This window comes from Capra hircus, chromosome 16 (assembly GCF_001704415.2).
Source record: "Capra hircus breed San Clemente chromosome 16, ASM170441v1, whole genome shotgun sequence".
In the NCBI taxonomy this organism is placed as follows: Eukaryota; Metazoa; Chordata; class Mammalia; order Artiodactyla; family Bovidae; genus Capra; species Capra hircus.
The window spans coordinates 64,470,757-64,486,099 of NC_030823.1; the positions used below are offsets into that span (position 1 = coordinate 64,470,757).

Sequence of the window (15,343 nt, forward strand, 5' to 3'; positions counted from 1 at the left end):
CACACCTTCAGACCTAGGAACTATATTACGTCACTATTGTGTGTGTGTGTGTGCTGAATTGCTCAGTCATGTCTGATTCCTAGCGGCTCCATGGACTGTAGCTCACCAGGCTCCTCTGTCCCTGGAATTTTCCAGGCAAGAATACTGCAGTGGGTTGCCATTTCCTCCTTCAGGGGATCTTCCTGACTCAGGGATTGAACCTGCATCTCTTGTGCCTCCTGCATTGGCAGGCAGATTCTTTACCACTGTACCACCTGGGAAGCCCATTACATGACTATTACATAAATTCTAAACAATCAAACATATGTTATTAGAATTAATCACTTCTCAGATCCCTATATCTGTGATATCTTCATTGTCTTATTTCCCTCCTTTGATGGGTCCCTAGGACAGCTCTCTTGCTAGGATGGAGACAGGTAGAAGAACCAACTGGACAACGGACACACCCAGGGATGCATTCCATGGGACTCCAGTCTTGTCAAGCTCTTGATGGACTCCAAGTACCCACTTCCAGAGCTCAAGGGTTCAGGAAGTCTCTTTGGCATGTAGAACTGCTGTTGGGCTCACAAGCCTCCAGAGCCTTGTTTCATGAGAGACATCCCTCTCAGAAAATCCCAGGGAAGTCAAGATGCCCCCTGGACTCCTGGACTCTAAGAGTAAAGCCAGAGTCCCTGGAGCTCTCTGAGGCTCTGTCTGTGCCCAAAGGCTTCCCTCTGCTAGTAGATGGGGGGTGGGGGTATGGGGAGGGAGTGAGATAGAAAGAAGCATGGCTTAGAAGAGGTATCCAGTTTTAAAAACTGAGGTTCCCCATCCTCTAGTCTATACAAGAGATAGCTTGATCAATGAGGCCATGCAATTTCCAGCAAGAGGACAGCAATAGACCTCACTTGCTAAAGACTTTAAGTATTACCAACACATACTTACACTATGAGTGGTTTCACCAACTGAGTGCATCCTATTTTCCAAGCCTATTTAAAAGCGATTTAAAAAACTGAATTTTGGAGTTCTAGAATAAACAAGAGGGTGGGTGGAGAAAGAGAAAACAGAATGAAGCATGCTGAAAACACAGGCCTAGGGAGAACCAGGGACTAACGGGATAACTGTGGACAGGATGTACTTGCTGTCTGAGTTTCAGGTCACAGAAAAGAGATAAATCTAGATTCGTAGATTTCTCTAATGAAAAATTTAACAAGGGCCCACTTTCATGGTGCTTGTAAGAGGAAAACATTACTCCCTTAAGAAATGAGTTCTAGAGAACTCCACTGAAGTAGAATCAATGGCCAAAACCATGCTGTCAAACTTTCCCCTTGTCACATAATTTGCAATATGTCTATTTTTTAAAATAGCAATTAAACAGACAGGAGAGGGAAAATCAGTTGCCACTTTGCTCCTGTAAGACTGGCAAGAAGTTGAACAAGTGATTCCCTGAGGCTGATGAAAAGAAAGTCCTTTATCATGTACAATTGGTGGAAATGTAAAAACTAAATCCTTTTTGGGGGATGTCAATGGAAACATCAGTTAACATGAGAAAAATTCCCACCTTTCAATCTAGCAATCCTGTCCTAGGAATCAGATCCCATATAAATAAAATCTTCAAAGTAAATGAATATATGTTACAAGGTTATTTATTGCAGCTTTGTTCCTGGTGCTAGCAACATCTGGAGGGTTGAATAAATCATGGTGTATTGGTACATGAAGTATTATGCAGCTGTTACAAAAAATGAACTAGAACTGGAACATTAACTTAAAAACAGCTTCATGAGGTATTTTTGAATAAGAAAACAGAAAAGCAAAGCAATATATACATAATATAATCCCATTTTTCTAAGAGCAAACAACCTAAAAAAACATATCCCACAAAATATGTGTTTTATATGCTCTATGAACATGGAGAAAAGCACAGAATGGCATATGCTGAGTTATTCACACTAGTTGCTTGAGTGGGAGGAGGGGATGTGGGGAAGGAGGGAAAGTTAAGTTTTAGAAAGGCTACCATGAGAAACCTCAAAATACTAACAAATGATCTTGTTTATATATAATTTCATGTATGTATGCATAAAAAATTAAGGTGGTTTTTTTTTTGGTTTTATCCACTGGCTTGACTTGTAGGGATGTTCATCATGATACAGCAAGTGTAAAATAAAGCTGCCTAGTTATGTCTGTCACTTTAGGATACAGTGAGTCCTCTGGAGGTCTTGTTGAACCAGACTGCTGCTGGGCCCTACCCCAGGGTTTCTGATCTAATAGTTCATGGGTGAGGCCTGAGAATTTGCATTTTTAGCAGTCATATAATGAAGATGATGATACTAGTCCCAGGAACATACTTTGAGAAACACTGGTTTTTGTCATGCTTTTGGAAGTAAATCAATCAAAACACAAAACGTATATAAATGAGGATATATGTGTATATATTTGTACAGGCAAGGACAAAGCATGTGAGAACACATACTAAGCTATTTATATGGGTTAATTCAAGGAGTTAGAAGTGGAGATACTTTAGGAGTTGGGGGTGGGCTAGAATTAGGTGGGTATGAGCAATGGCGATTAATTTTGCCTTTATGTAAGTATCTTTGTACACTGTTTAAGTTATACAAGCATGTTATTATTTTTGTAACATGAAAACCATTAATAAAGGAAATCAAGTAGATGGATGGATGAATGAATAATGTGGATGAATGAATGACAGAAAGACTAGATGAGCAGATGGAAAGGCAGATGAATGGAAGGCAGGGAAGACGAAAAGACAGGAGAGAGATAGGAGAGAAAAAAGAAAGAATGAATGGAGACAAAGACTCACAAAAAGACCATTCACACTCCACTCCTTTGCTTCATACTCTACCTCCTTTAGCTGGGCACTGTCTTTGGTGGTCTGAAAGCTCTGGCTAAGTTCATCCACTTCTTTTTCAAAGAGTGAGCGCAGTTCACTGAATCCCGAGCTTACAGGTCCCATCAGCTCCTCCAGAATGGACCCCAGGAACGGCTGCACACTCTCTGCACAGCTTCTCTCCGCTGGCTGAGCCACCATCGCTGAGGTGGGAAATAGCCAGGAAACTGTGAGTGATGGCAAGACTGGATTCAGAGGCACTGGAGCCAGGCCAGGCTGGACAGCGCCCCACGGAGACACTCAATAGCAATGCCAGCTCAAGCAGGCAACACAGTGTGTCCTGTGCCAGCACTCACCAGAATGGAAAACCATCAAAGAGAATCTCTCCTTGAGAACGCGAACAAAGAGAAACCCCTCCCCAAGATCACCTCTGCCCTAGGATTAAATACATTTTTCCGCTTAGTTCTTATGAATAGATAATGCTTAATACAAAAAAGTGAAAATGTTAATGACTCATCTATTTCCTATCAATCATCACCATTATAAATTCATAGTTTGTCTTCTGAAAACACACTTATTAGGTTTTTAATTCATTTTTCTAAGAGTTAATCAGTTGATCTAATTCAATTTTCCTCCCTTCTCCTCAAGGGCCTTTTAAAAAATTCAAGTATGGTTTCTTTTTAGGCAAAATGGAAACAAATTCCAATGGGTTTGCCACACCACCTCCCATCCCCACACCCAATTTTTAAAAACATGTTATTATTCCTGATAATCAAGGATGAAAAACTAAGTGACAAAAATATAAAGAGTACAGAAAATCATAAAAAGGGACTAAAAGGTTCAGTTGGTGATGGACAGGGAGGCCTGGCGTGCTGCGATTCATGGGGTCGCAAAGAGTCGGACACGACTGAGCGACTGAACTGAGTGAAAAGGTTCAGGAGGGAGGGGACACATGTATGCCCATGGCTGATTCATGCTGATGTATGGCAAAAGCCATCACAATATTGTAAAGTAATTCCCTGCCAATTAAAATAAATTTAGAAAAGGATTTAAACAATGTAACCATACTCTTACTTCCCAGAGGAAACACTGCTCTTTGATTTAGAAGAGGACCATAGTAAAGATCCTGATCCAGTACGTCTGGATAGGCCGTGGAAATCTGGTTTTTTGTTTGTTTGTTTGTTTTAAGTGTTGAAGCAGTTCTCATGAGTAGCCAGGTTGGGAAGCACTGCGGCAGTAAAGGATATCTGAACTGGAAAAGGCTTGAGCTCGCTCTGTGGATGAAAGGCTAGTTTTGTGGAGCTTGGTAAGCCACCGAGCCTTGTCACAGGACCATACAACTGAGAAGGGAAGTACAGATTCATCTTGATGTCCAGGTCCTCATCCTACGGATCGGGAAGGGGGCCAGGAGATGTCAGATGACTCCACCAAGGCCACACCCTAAATTTCAGATCCAGATTAACAATTCAAATAGCCTTCTTATTTTCTATTGGCAAATAACTTGCTTATGGTGAGAAGAATGGCCACATTCTCACTTCAATTTGCAGAAATCTTTCACAGGGTTACAAAGGATCAGACTGCCCCTTACTCTGAAAATCTGATATGACCAATACTATTGATATTATGTACTTATAAATATTTGAGATAGAAAATATTAACCAGGTCATAGAATTACTGGGGGGGGGGAACCTTTCTATTGTATAATTCAATGAAACAGTCTATGACTCCTAAAAATAACTAACTTACTTGATACCAAAATGCAAAATTGTTTGCTAGGAGGATAAATGAATTATTTATAAATTAACTCTGGGAGAAGAACTATGTGAAAAGTGTCTAATTGAAATTTCAGAGCAATCATGGTCATAGCTAATATATAGTAAAGATTTAGTAGTTGGCTGGCATGCCCTGCTGGGTGGGGGCAGAGATGGGCACGGGGAGGGGTCGTGGGTAGCCATGCTCCTCTCTGCCAGACCTCCCCTTGCCTATGTACCACCGTGGGCTCCAGCCCCCGTCTCTGTGCCTTTATCCAGCGTTCCTTCCACCTCTGCCTTCCTTCCTCCACTTCTGTTTATAAACATCCTACTCACCTCTTCAAGGCCAAGTTCAAATTCACCCACTCGGAATACCTAATGCCCTGAACCACCACCCAGCTTCCTGAACTACGGTCTACTAGTGTTTCCCTATGATCAAATAAATTTTACATCCCACACAAGTATGCTCTGCTATTTTTCAGGGATGCAGAGATGAATCATGTGTTGTGACACATTAATTCATGAGCTGTACATTAATTCAGTTGAGCAGAGTGATGAAGAGAGAAACCCTGGAGCTGCGGGGTGGGGTTGGTCTGACTGTTTCCTACTCTACCTTTGGAATCTCAGGCAAATTACTTCATCTCTACTTCAGTTTTCTTATCTGTAAAATGGGGCTCATAATAGTAATTACTCTGAAGGTTATGGTGTGGATTAAATGAGTTCACTGTGTTCAAAATGCTCAGAACTGTGTGTGATCCTCTGGAAGGACTCAGAAACTGTCAGCTCTTACTGTACCTGTGAGTAATATCATCCTTTCCAATTAACTGACATTAAAACATTCCTGTCATTTTGAGGGGCCCACATGACTCTTTTTGAAGCTGAAATGGTTCCTGCCTGGGAATCATTGTGCCCTCTGTTCTTGCCTCTTTTGTGGCATTTACCATATTTTTTTCCTTCTGTTTTGGTGTCTGTGATGTGACTTTTATTCTCTTCTCTTCTTCCTACGTGCCTCATAGCCCTTGTATTCAGCAGGGGCAGGATAAATGCTTATTAAATGATTCGGTATTTATGCAGCAGAATTTAAGCCAAGAATCATATGGGAGGAAATGGAGAGAAAGCTACTTTAATACTCCCGAAGTTTTTTTGAAATCCAAAGCCCTTTATCAATGCAGTCCAATGTGCACTTTCTTATTTTTAAGGGGAAGAACAAGAGGCCTGGTGAAAATGTGTTTCTGATATTCCATTTTTAAAAGACCTGATCATGACTTCCTTTCAAGGCTTCCTTTAGGAAACTAAAACCAGTCCAGAGCAGAATATTTTTCCATCTTATGTGAAGGGATTTAGGCAAGAGAGAAAGAGAGACTCATTTAATTCAGGCCAAGAGAATGGCCGCCATTAGGCTCAGCTCAGCTCCAGTCAACAGGAATGTATTTGGCCGTGGCAGTTTAGTGTTGGCCATTTTAAGTTGTATTAAAGCATTTCAACATACAGTCAACTCCAGATCAGTCGTGCTAATAAAGGAATAAGAGACCTGGGTAATAGGAACCAGAAAACAGTCTGATGTTAATTTATATCTGGCTGGAGAAGACATCGCATGAACAGATAAACAATAGATTCAGACGCACACGCCTTGGCTCTAGTTATGCCTCTTGCAACCTCCTCTCAAGAGGACTTGTTAGAAGAGCTCAGAGTGAGCTAGGCTGCAGTATGAACAGAGCCTGAAGTGTAGAGGATAATCCTCCAAGCAGAAAATCCCATTAGGTTCCACGTCTCTTGAACACAGGAACTAGATCTTCCCTGTTCACTGCTAAAGCTGCATCGCCTTGCTCAGAAAGCACTTAGTGAATGTCTTTTGAATGAATGACTGAGTGAATAATTTGAAAACTGACTACCTAAGAAAATTGCTGATAAACAATCACAGATAAGCCAGCATGCTTCCCTCTTAAATGATGTTCAGGGTGGTGTGCTTTGGGGTATGTAGGAGGCAGAACCATAGAATTTTATTCTGTAGAATTTTTTAGAGGCCATCTAAAGCCTCCTGTGAGGAAAGAGGCAAGCTTTTTTCTGTCAAGGGCCAGGTCAGGAACATTTTCAGCTTTGCTGCCTGTAAGATCTCAGTTCTAACAACTCAGCTATGCTCCTGCAGTGCCAAAGCAGCCACAGACAATACAGAAAGGAGTGGGCACAGCCATCTTCCAGTAAAATGTAATTTATAAAAATAGTGGCAGGCTGGATTTGACCCAAGAGCCTCAGCATGCAGACCCTGATCTCATGGGCCCTTGTGATTTCAAGAGGAAGGCACCAAGGCACACAGAAGTTGAGTGACCTCCCTGAACCCACATACCCAGCTGACATTAGAGCTGGGGCCACAGATGGTCCCCAATTCAACTTTCAAGCTTTCAAGTTTACAATGAGGTGAAGAAAGCATTACCCGTTCAGCAGAAGTGTTAGTTGCTCAGTTGTATCTGACTCTTTGTGACCCCACGTGCTGTAGCCCACCAGGCTCCTCTATCTATGGGATTTCCCAGGCAAGAATACTGGAGTGGGTTGCCATTCCTTTCTCTAGGGGATCTTCCTCACCCAGGGATCAAACCTGCGCCTCTTGCATTGCAGGCAGATTCTTTACTGTCTGGGCCACCAGGGAAACTACTTCAGATTTGGAAATCTGATCTTTTCTGGAGCAGGTGAGATGCAACATGATGCTCTTTTTGGGATGCAGGGCGGGGTTAACAGCCACAGCTCCCATCAGGCACAGGATCACAGGCATAAACAACCAACCCACTGACAGCCATTCTGTACCCAGACAAACCTTTTTGTTTTTCCCCTTCAATACACTATTCAATAAATTACATGAGCTATTCAATACTTTATAATAAAACAGACCTTGTGTTAGGTGACTTTTTCCAACTATATGCTGATATAAGTGTTCTGAGCGTGTTTAAGGTAACTAGGCTAAGCTGATATTGGGTAGGTCAAGCGTATTAAATGCATGCATTTCAATTATGATGAGTTTATTGGCTCGTAACCCCATGATAAGTGGAAGAAGATCTAGATTTATTGACTCTAACCCAAAAGCTTTTTTTCTTATTAAAGGAAAATCCATCCATTATTCACTGATTTGGATATTCACCGTGAGTCTGCATATACCAGACACGGTACTAAGCACAGGGAATGCCTGAGTGAACTGGGGCAGCATGGCCCTACTCTTTAAGAGCTTACAGCAGGCGGAGGGCAGGGCAGAGCCATTACAATCTGGTGTAAGAGGTACAGGATCAGGACATACAGGCACCACTACAGGCAAGAGGCACCGTTTCCTCCAGCCCGTGTCACTGAAGTTTCCATGGGGAGGTCCAGACCCCTAACAGCACCACTAGCATGCTCCTATTACAAGTACTACCACTTTCTCCCAAAGTCCCTCAGTTTAATTCTCCTCTGAAGCTATGAATTCTCACTATGTACATGCTAAGTCACTTCAGCAGTGTCCGACTTGGTGCAACCCTATGGATTGTAGCCCACCAGGCTCCCCTGTCCATGGGCTTCTCAAGGCAAGAATGCTAGAGTGGGTTGCTGTGCCCTCCTGGCAGAAGGGTTCTTTACCACTAGTGCCACCTGGGACGTCTCACCCTGTGGAAGAGCTTTAAATGCACAGCTTATCTAGCTCATAGGAGCAGGCATTATCTCCACTGACCTTTGATCTTTCCAATTAAGAAGTTCTTTGAGTTCACAATCTGATCCATGTCTGAACGGATGGTTCCTTCCAGGCCCTTCGTCAGAGCCCTGCACTCCTCCTTCAAGGCACTTAATCCTTCTGAAACTCGATGCTGAACCAGGTGGTAGGCCTCTTCGAGGAGCTGCAACAGAGAACAGCACACAAATTGGGGCTCTGTCATGTGTCAGAGCCTGACGGAGTCAAGCACAGGAGGGCAGGTTAATCACAGATGATCGCAACATAAACAAAACTGTGTGCACATTCTAATTTTTCTTTCAAAGTTTGAGTTTGTTTGGATTAGTCCTGATGTATATGAGACTGAGCAGACTGGGCAGTTCTCCACCCAGGGAAGGAATTACGTCTTAAAAAAAAAAAAAAAAAGAAAAGAAAAACAAGACCTTAAAAAGAGAAGGGAAGGGAATGTGCATTTTGAGCAGCAGAGCTGGCAGAGCAGAATCATTGCTCACCCCAAACCAGGCCCTCTTCCTGTCATTCTTCTTCCCCTTCATTCTAGGCAGGATGTCTGTCTGAAGGGTTGGCATGAGCTCCTCCATCACCAGGTTACTCAGGATCTGTCGAGAGGAAGACAGCCACTCTATCTGTGTCTCTATTCCTGCTTGCCAAGGTGGAAGTGAGGGGTGGGATGAATTGGGAGATTGGGACTGACTTATATATACCACTACATATGAAATCGATAACTAATGAGAACCTACTGTAGAGCACGGGGAACTCTACTCAATACTCTGTGATAACCTATAAACCTATATGGGAAGGAAATCTGAAAAAGAGGAGATATATGTATAGAAATAGCTGATTCACTTTGCTGTATGGCAGAAAATTACACAATGTTGTAAAGCAGCTATACTCGAATTAAAAAAAATGCTTAAGTGAAAAAACAAAAAAAGAGGAAGAAGAAAGCCTCAGAGCTAGTTTAGTTGGTAACACTTAAATCTGCGCATCAGGCCAACTAAAGGTGTCATAACTGGCCACTCCTGTCCTGAATATTCATTGGAAGGGCTGATGCTGAAGCTCCAATATTTTGGCCACCTGATACATAAAAACGAACTCATTGGAAAAGACCCTGATGCTGGGAAAGATTGAAGGCAGGAGGAGAAGGGGATGACAGAGGATGAGATGATTGCATGGCATCACTGACTCAATGGACATGAGTTTGAGCAAACTCCGGGAGTTGGTAATGGACAGAGAAGCCTGGCGTGCTGCCGTCCATGGGGTCTCAAAGAGTCGGACACGACTGAGTGACTGAATTGACTGACTGTCCTGGCTACCTAAGATTGTCCTGCACTCCATGAAATCTGTTAAGTTAATAGTTTAACTCTGCGTCTGAGACCTCAGAAATCTCTAGGAAGAGTCATAGAGGGTAAATGTTCTAAATATCTGCAGGGAACAGTCACGCCTGCTGACATTTTCCTGCTGGAAAGGACAAATTCTTCAACTTGAATCTCTACTATTTGAAATAGAACAATCGAATGCATTTAGAATAAGAGGGGAAACATCAATTATGGATAAGGGTATCCTTAGCAAAATTGTGAAGGGAGTAAGGCTTGGTTTTGGCAGCTTGAATCCTTGTCTGTATCCCTTGAGACCATTGTTTCCTCTTGAACTTCTCTGGGATCTTCATGCTCTTTGTCCCTACTGCACCCTGAATCCCATCTCCATCTTCTTTAAAGTTTAGAAAAAGAAGGGAGTAACAAATACTTTGGAACAACTGGACACTGGTGGGATGAGAACATGGGAGACGGGGTGTCTACAGTTTTCAGAGTATTTTTTTTTTAATTGTTCCCAAGTCTTTCCTAAAACTTTGCTTGGCTCAATGGAAGTGTTTCTTTTCAATGTGAACAGTGATTTACCTGTCTGCAGATAAGGCCCCACGTAACACTGGCCCTTCTTCTTTATATTCCCCCACGGAATTGGAACAGTTCTGTTGTTTAAATTTAGGTCTGCCATGAGTTTTGGGGCTCACAGCTCAGCTTTCAATACCAGGCTGCAGCCCAAGATTCAGAACAAGAGTGACTTGGGAAAAGGAGGCAAGCAGAATCATGGTAGAGAATCATTTGACATCTGCTCTGTGAATTGAAAAAAAATATTTGTCCAAAATAATTGACCTGCTCATAAACACTCAAATTAAGATTTGAGAAAGACTTTCTTTAAGGTCACTGGTCAGCCTCATGCTAGTGGAAATACTCATGAGCTCACCAAAGTTTGCCTTTCAAAATAGCTCTGTTTACATGGGCTGTGACAGTCTAGATGCACTGAACAGGAACACTCCCAGGGTGGAAGTCGGTGAGCCGCTCAGTCTGCCTAGGTCTGTGAGTTCCTAGGAGAGAAGGCTGGGAGTCAGTGCAGCCAGGGGAGTTCCATCATCTGTGACCATGATTGTAACAGGGGTAGGATTTCCACTAGCCCTAGTAATTCACTGCCGGGGATGTTTCGACCTTTCTTGACCATTATCTGGGGAGCAGTCGAGAGGTCAGTTCAGTTCAGTCACTCAGTCATGTCTGACTCTTTGGGACCCCATGGGCTACAGCATGCCAGGCTTCCCTGTTCATCACCAATCCCCGGAGTTTGCGCAAACTCATGTCCATCGAGTCAGTGATGCCATTTGTGAGGATTTTTGAGGAGTTAAAGAGAATCCTGACATGTGTAAATGCCATAGAAATCAGCAAGTGCCCAAACTGGATTCAAGTACATAATTAATAATTCATGAACCTTATCTTGCCCAGCGGAGTAAACTCTTGTTGGAACACACCTGCCCAAGAGTGACGAAAGTATTGGCATTGGGAGCGTGAGCTAAGAGCCTAAGGAGACTAAAGCCAGAACTTAAAATCAATGGGAAATATTGTCTTAGTTCAAAAGCATTAAATTCAAGAATCATAATAATTATCCAAATCCATCCTTTTGCAGAGATTGGCTCGAATCTGAGCATAAGTGTGAAGATTTGAAGATGAAAATGTTACAGTCCAAAGACAAAAAATGCTCCATTTGGGTGGGCTTGTAGTTTGCTTTTAGTCTTTCCCATACAATGTTCCAAGAAATGTGGTTCTATTTTATAACTTAAGGGATTGGAAAGGAAATATGTCTGGAACAAAAAGAAGGGGGATGAGAGTGGGTTGATGGAGAAGGAGGGGCGGGGAGTGTGAGATTAGGGAATAGCCCTTGGGCAGGCAACAGCCAACTCTGTCTCCTCCCAACAGTTCATCTTTTTTCTGTGTCTGTCAGCCCCAGCCCTCTCTGACTGTGAACTGCTCTTCCCCAGCCCAGGACCTGCTCTGGATTCCCTACCTTGGTCAGCCCTCCATGAGCAGGGTCCAGAGCCCTGGGGCTAGCAGGGAGAAAGCAGTTAATTTAATAAAAATGAATCATATTAATGAAGGGGTTCCCCAACCTTCTTTCTTCAGAATAGAACCCACTGAGTTTTACCATAAGGAACCTAAAAATATTTCCTGTGCTTTTAAAAAAAAGGGCGTGTGTGTACATTTAACTGCTGGAATTTAACTGGGAGATTTTAAAATTCCATCATACATATAAGAAAACAAACACACCATTAGGTTGATGGAAACCAGCAATCCCAGGCTCACTCCCTGAGCGGTGGTTGTGGTTTCTCAGTCGTGTCTGACTTTTTATGACCCCATGGACTGCAGCACGCCAGGCTTCCCTGTTCTTCACCATCTCCTAGAGCTTGCTCAAACTCATGTCCATTGAGCCAATGATGTCATCCAACCATCTCATCCTCTGTCACCCTCTTCTCTTCATGTCCTCCATCCTTCCCAGCATCAGGGTCTTTTCTAAGGAGTCAGTTCTTCACATCAGGTGGCCAAAGTGTTGGCGCTTCAGCTGCATTCCATGAAGGCCACACAACATTTACCTTCCATATGCTGCCGCTGTGCGGAAGGTGTGAGGCCCAGCAATACTGCCCTCTTTACTGAGGCTGACTCCATGGTCTGACCAGGCTGTTGGCCTTGTGCCTTTCATGTTACTGAGCAACCAAGTGTGAAATAATCCATTTAAAGTGGGTCACATTTGAGGTCACCAGAAAAAGACGACGTGAACATATGGACAAGGGAAAAATGTGGATAGCTTTCTGGTCTTGAAACCACCCTGATGTGTGGGAATTTTGAGCTGTTCTCTTAGCCCATCTGGTTAATTTAAAAGCAAATAAAAAATAAATCACATAACTTGTATTTACATTTTCCAAAATGCTTTCCCTCATGACTTCATTTGATACATTTTTAATTGACAAGTAGAAAATATACTGATGCTTTTACTGGGGTACAAATATTTTCACCTTAATAATCTGTCAGGCAAATTATTCTAAGATATTTGCTTTGCCTGGACACTTGCCTAAAATAACCATCAGCACGAGGGCATGCCATACTTGCTGTATGAGTCATTACTATGAAGATACTAACGTAGCATTGCTGAAAATCTTCTGAATACAGTCTCCAAGGGTAGAAGGGGTTAGGATAATGTTATGAGTAAGTTCTTAGCAGACATGAAAACAATGCAAATAAATTCAGTGCTTTAAGCAAAAGATGTCATATTCTCAAACTCAGTCATGCTATGCCCTTCTCTTTAGCTACTTGGTAGCTTCTTTGGGACCTTGACCTGTTTTTTCTGTGAGTCTTAGGATAGACGTTGCTTCGGTTCCATGTGTAATGGTTAAGATGAAGTTTACCCTCACCAGGCCGCACACAGGAAAAGTCTTGAAAGTTATTTCCTTTCAGCAGCTTCTTCAAGGTTCACCTAACATGGCTCAAAATGCATTTCGGTCACAGACTGGTTTTGTGACTTGGGCCAACTTCTCTGAACATTCTTTCTCCCACCTGGAGGGTATTGGACGAATAATCCTGAAATGCCCTTCCAGTGTTCACATTTTATGAGGTTGTGACTTTACGAAAGAAACTCAGATTCCTGGAGGAGCAAAAGCATTTACTGATTTCTTCTGTTTCTTTTTCCCCTTTAAGGTATTTTTTAATTAATTGGAAGATAATTACTTTACAATACCGTGTTGGTTCCTGCCATACATCAACATGAATCAGCCATAAGCATACATATGTCCCCTCCCTCTCTCCCACCTCCTACCCCTTCCCACCCCCTAGGTTGTCACAGAGCCCCAGTTTGAGCTCCCTGAGTCATACAACAAATTCCCACTGTCTCTCTATTTTACATATATATGTTAGTGTATATGTTTCAAGGCTACCCTCTCAAGTCATCCACCCTATTCTTTCCCCACTGTGTTGAAAAGTCTGTTCTTTATGTCTGTGTCTCCTTTGCTGACCTGCAAATAGGATCATCGGTGCCATGTTTCTAGATTCCATATAGCACCTTCCTATGACTGCTGCTAATGTTTTATGATGTCCATATATGTACAGACCACACATGGTCCCACATACACCTCTAAGGCTGCCTTGCTCTCTGGATGCTTCTAGGTATGTCTTGCCTCACCAGAATGGCAAGGCATGAGTCATTTCACTCTCTCGCACCTTAAAGCAATTCACACATATCAGCCCAAGGCAAAGAGCAGAAAGTCAATCCCGCCCACCCCCACCACCCTCCCCCCTGCAAAAAAAAACCAAAACACCAAACTCAATACTCAACTCTCAGAAAAGAATTATTAGGTACCTGCTTTCCATGGGATAGTGAAGAAATGTGAGCTGATATAAGATTTCAAATGAAAGAAAAAACAGATTAAACAAGTACCTTAGCTTAACTCAAGGAGCTAAATAACTATTTAACTTGAATCTATAAACGGATGTGCTTCCTCCAAATATGAGAAATCAATAATTGACTAAAGTTCTTGAGTAAGTCTCAGAATGGGAAATAAATGAGTTTAAAATCTACCGAAGAAAAAGAAGAGGGAGGAGGAGGAGGGAAGAAAGAGGAGAAGGAGACAGAAGAGGAGGAGATTCTGCATCATATGTTAAAACAATAAAGAAAATGTTTCTAGCTTTAGATATTTAATGACCATATAAAAGCAAGATACCATCTGGCATCTTCCAAATACTGTTCCCTAATAACAAATTTCACTGGCCCCCAAAAGAGGCATTCTGAGCTATGAGGGGAAGTTAAAAAAGAGCATCCTTGGACCCTCTGTGCTTCTAACTAAATAATGTCCACACCCAGCCTCTTCTTCCTGGCTGAATCAGCCTGTGATTGGTGTCCTCATGGGGGATGGGGTCACATCATGAAACATAGTTTCCTTGGAGATCTATAACAATGTACCTGGTACCAAACCAACCTACCACTCAGCCCCTGATTGACATTTAATCAAGGTCATGGGAAACTACAGACCTGGACCACAGGAGATAGAGCACCAGAAAAGGTGAATGAAACATCTAGAAAACTAATGCTTTCAAATTTGGTATCCTTTAATTACTTCATTTATAAATCATTCCATGGATGAAGACAGCTATTTGCCAACTACTTCTCCAACAACATCTTATTTAATTCTCACAACCCTGTCAGGCAAACATTATCATTCCTATTTTTTCAGAGGAGTAACCTAAAACAGAGAAGTTATATAACTTGGCAGGCTTTAACCCAAATCTGCTGACTTAAAGTCCCACCACAAACTTTGCACTATGCCACACTGCTCACATTTGCTGCTAGGCTTGAAGCACAGGTCACTTGAGAGAATATGCTTTTTCTGGAAAGAAATTGGAAGTGGCTCTTCCACTGCAGTTGCAGTTGTCTGGGCTGCCCTGCTGTGGGTCTGGAGATCTGGAGTGCCCAGTCTGGAGGTCTTTAGAGTGCCCAGCAGCTTGCTGATCAAGTGCTTCTAAACAATGAGAGAAATGGCCTATGGAACCACATCTTCCATGCCTGCAATTTTTTTTTTGTTTGATAGTTTATTATGATCCTGACCTCCTACCACTTAGAGAACAGGATCCAAAATTCTGAGCCCCATGTTACCTGGACTTCATCCCCAGTGACCATTTCCCACGAGCCATAGTGTCCTTTCTCCTGTCGAAAGAATTGAACAGCTTCCAAAAAGGCTTGGGCTTCAAATGTTGTCTGCTTCATATAATCTAAAAGAAAGAG

The 15,343-nt window shown here is 42.5% G+C and overlaps 1 protein-coding gene across 1 annotated transcript in view; it reads right to left on the minus strand.

Moving 5' to 3' along the window:
• Positions 1-15,343, minus strand: part of FAM129A (family with sequence similarity 129 member A) — a 174,819-nt gene that overhangs the window by 14,384 nt on the left and 145,092 nt on the right. The window contains exons 6-9 of the mRNA XM_018060719.1: positions 15,215-15,330; positions 8,752-8,856; positions 8,264-8,426; positions 2,840-3,027 (exon numbers count right to left, since the gene is read on the minus strand). Coding sequence (XP_017916208.1) covers positions 2,840-3,027; positions 8,264-8,426; positions 8,752-8,856; positions 15,215-15,330 — 572 coding nt within the window. The remainder of the gene's footprint in view (positions 1-2,839; positions 3,028-8,263; positions 8,427-8,751; positions 8,857-15,214; positions 15,331-15,343) is intronic.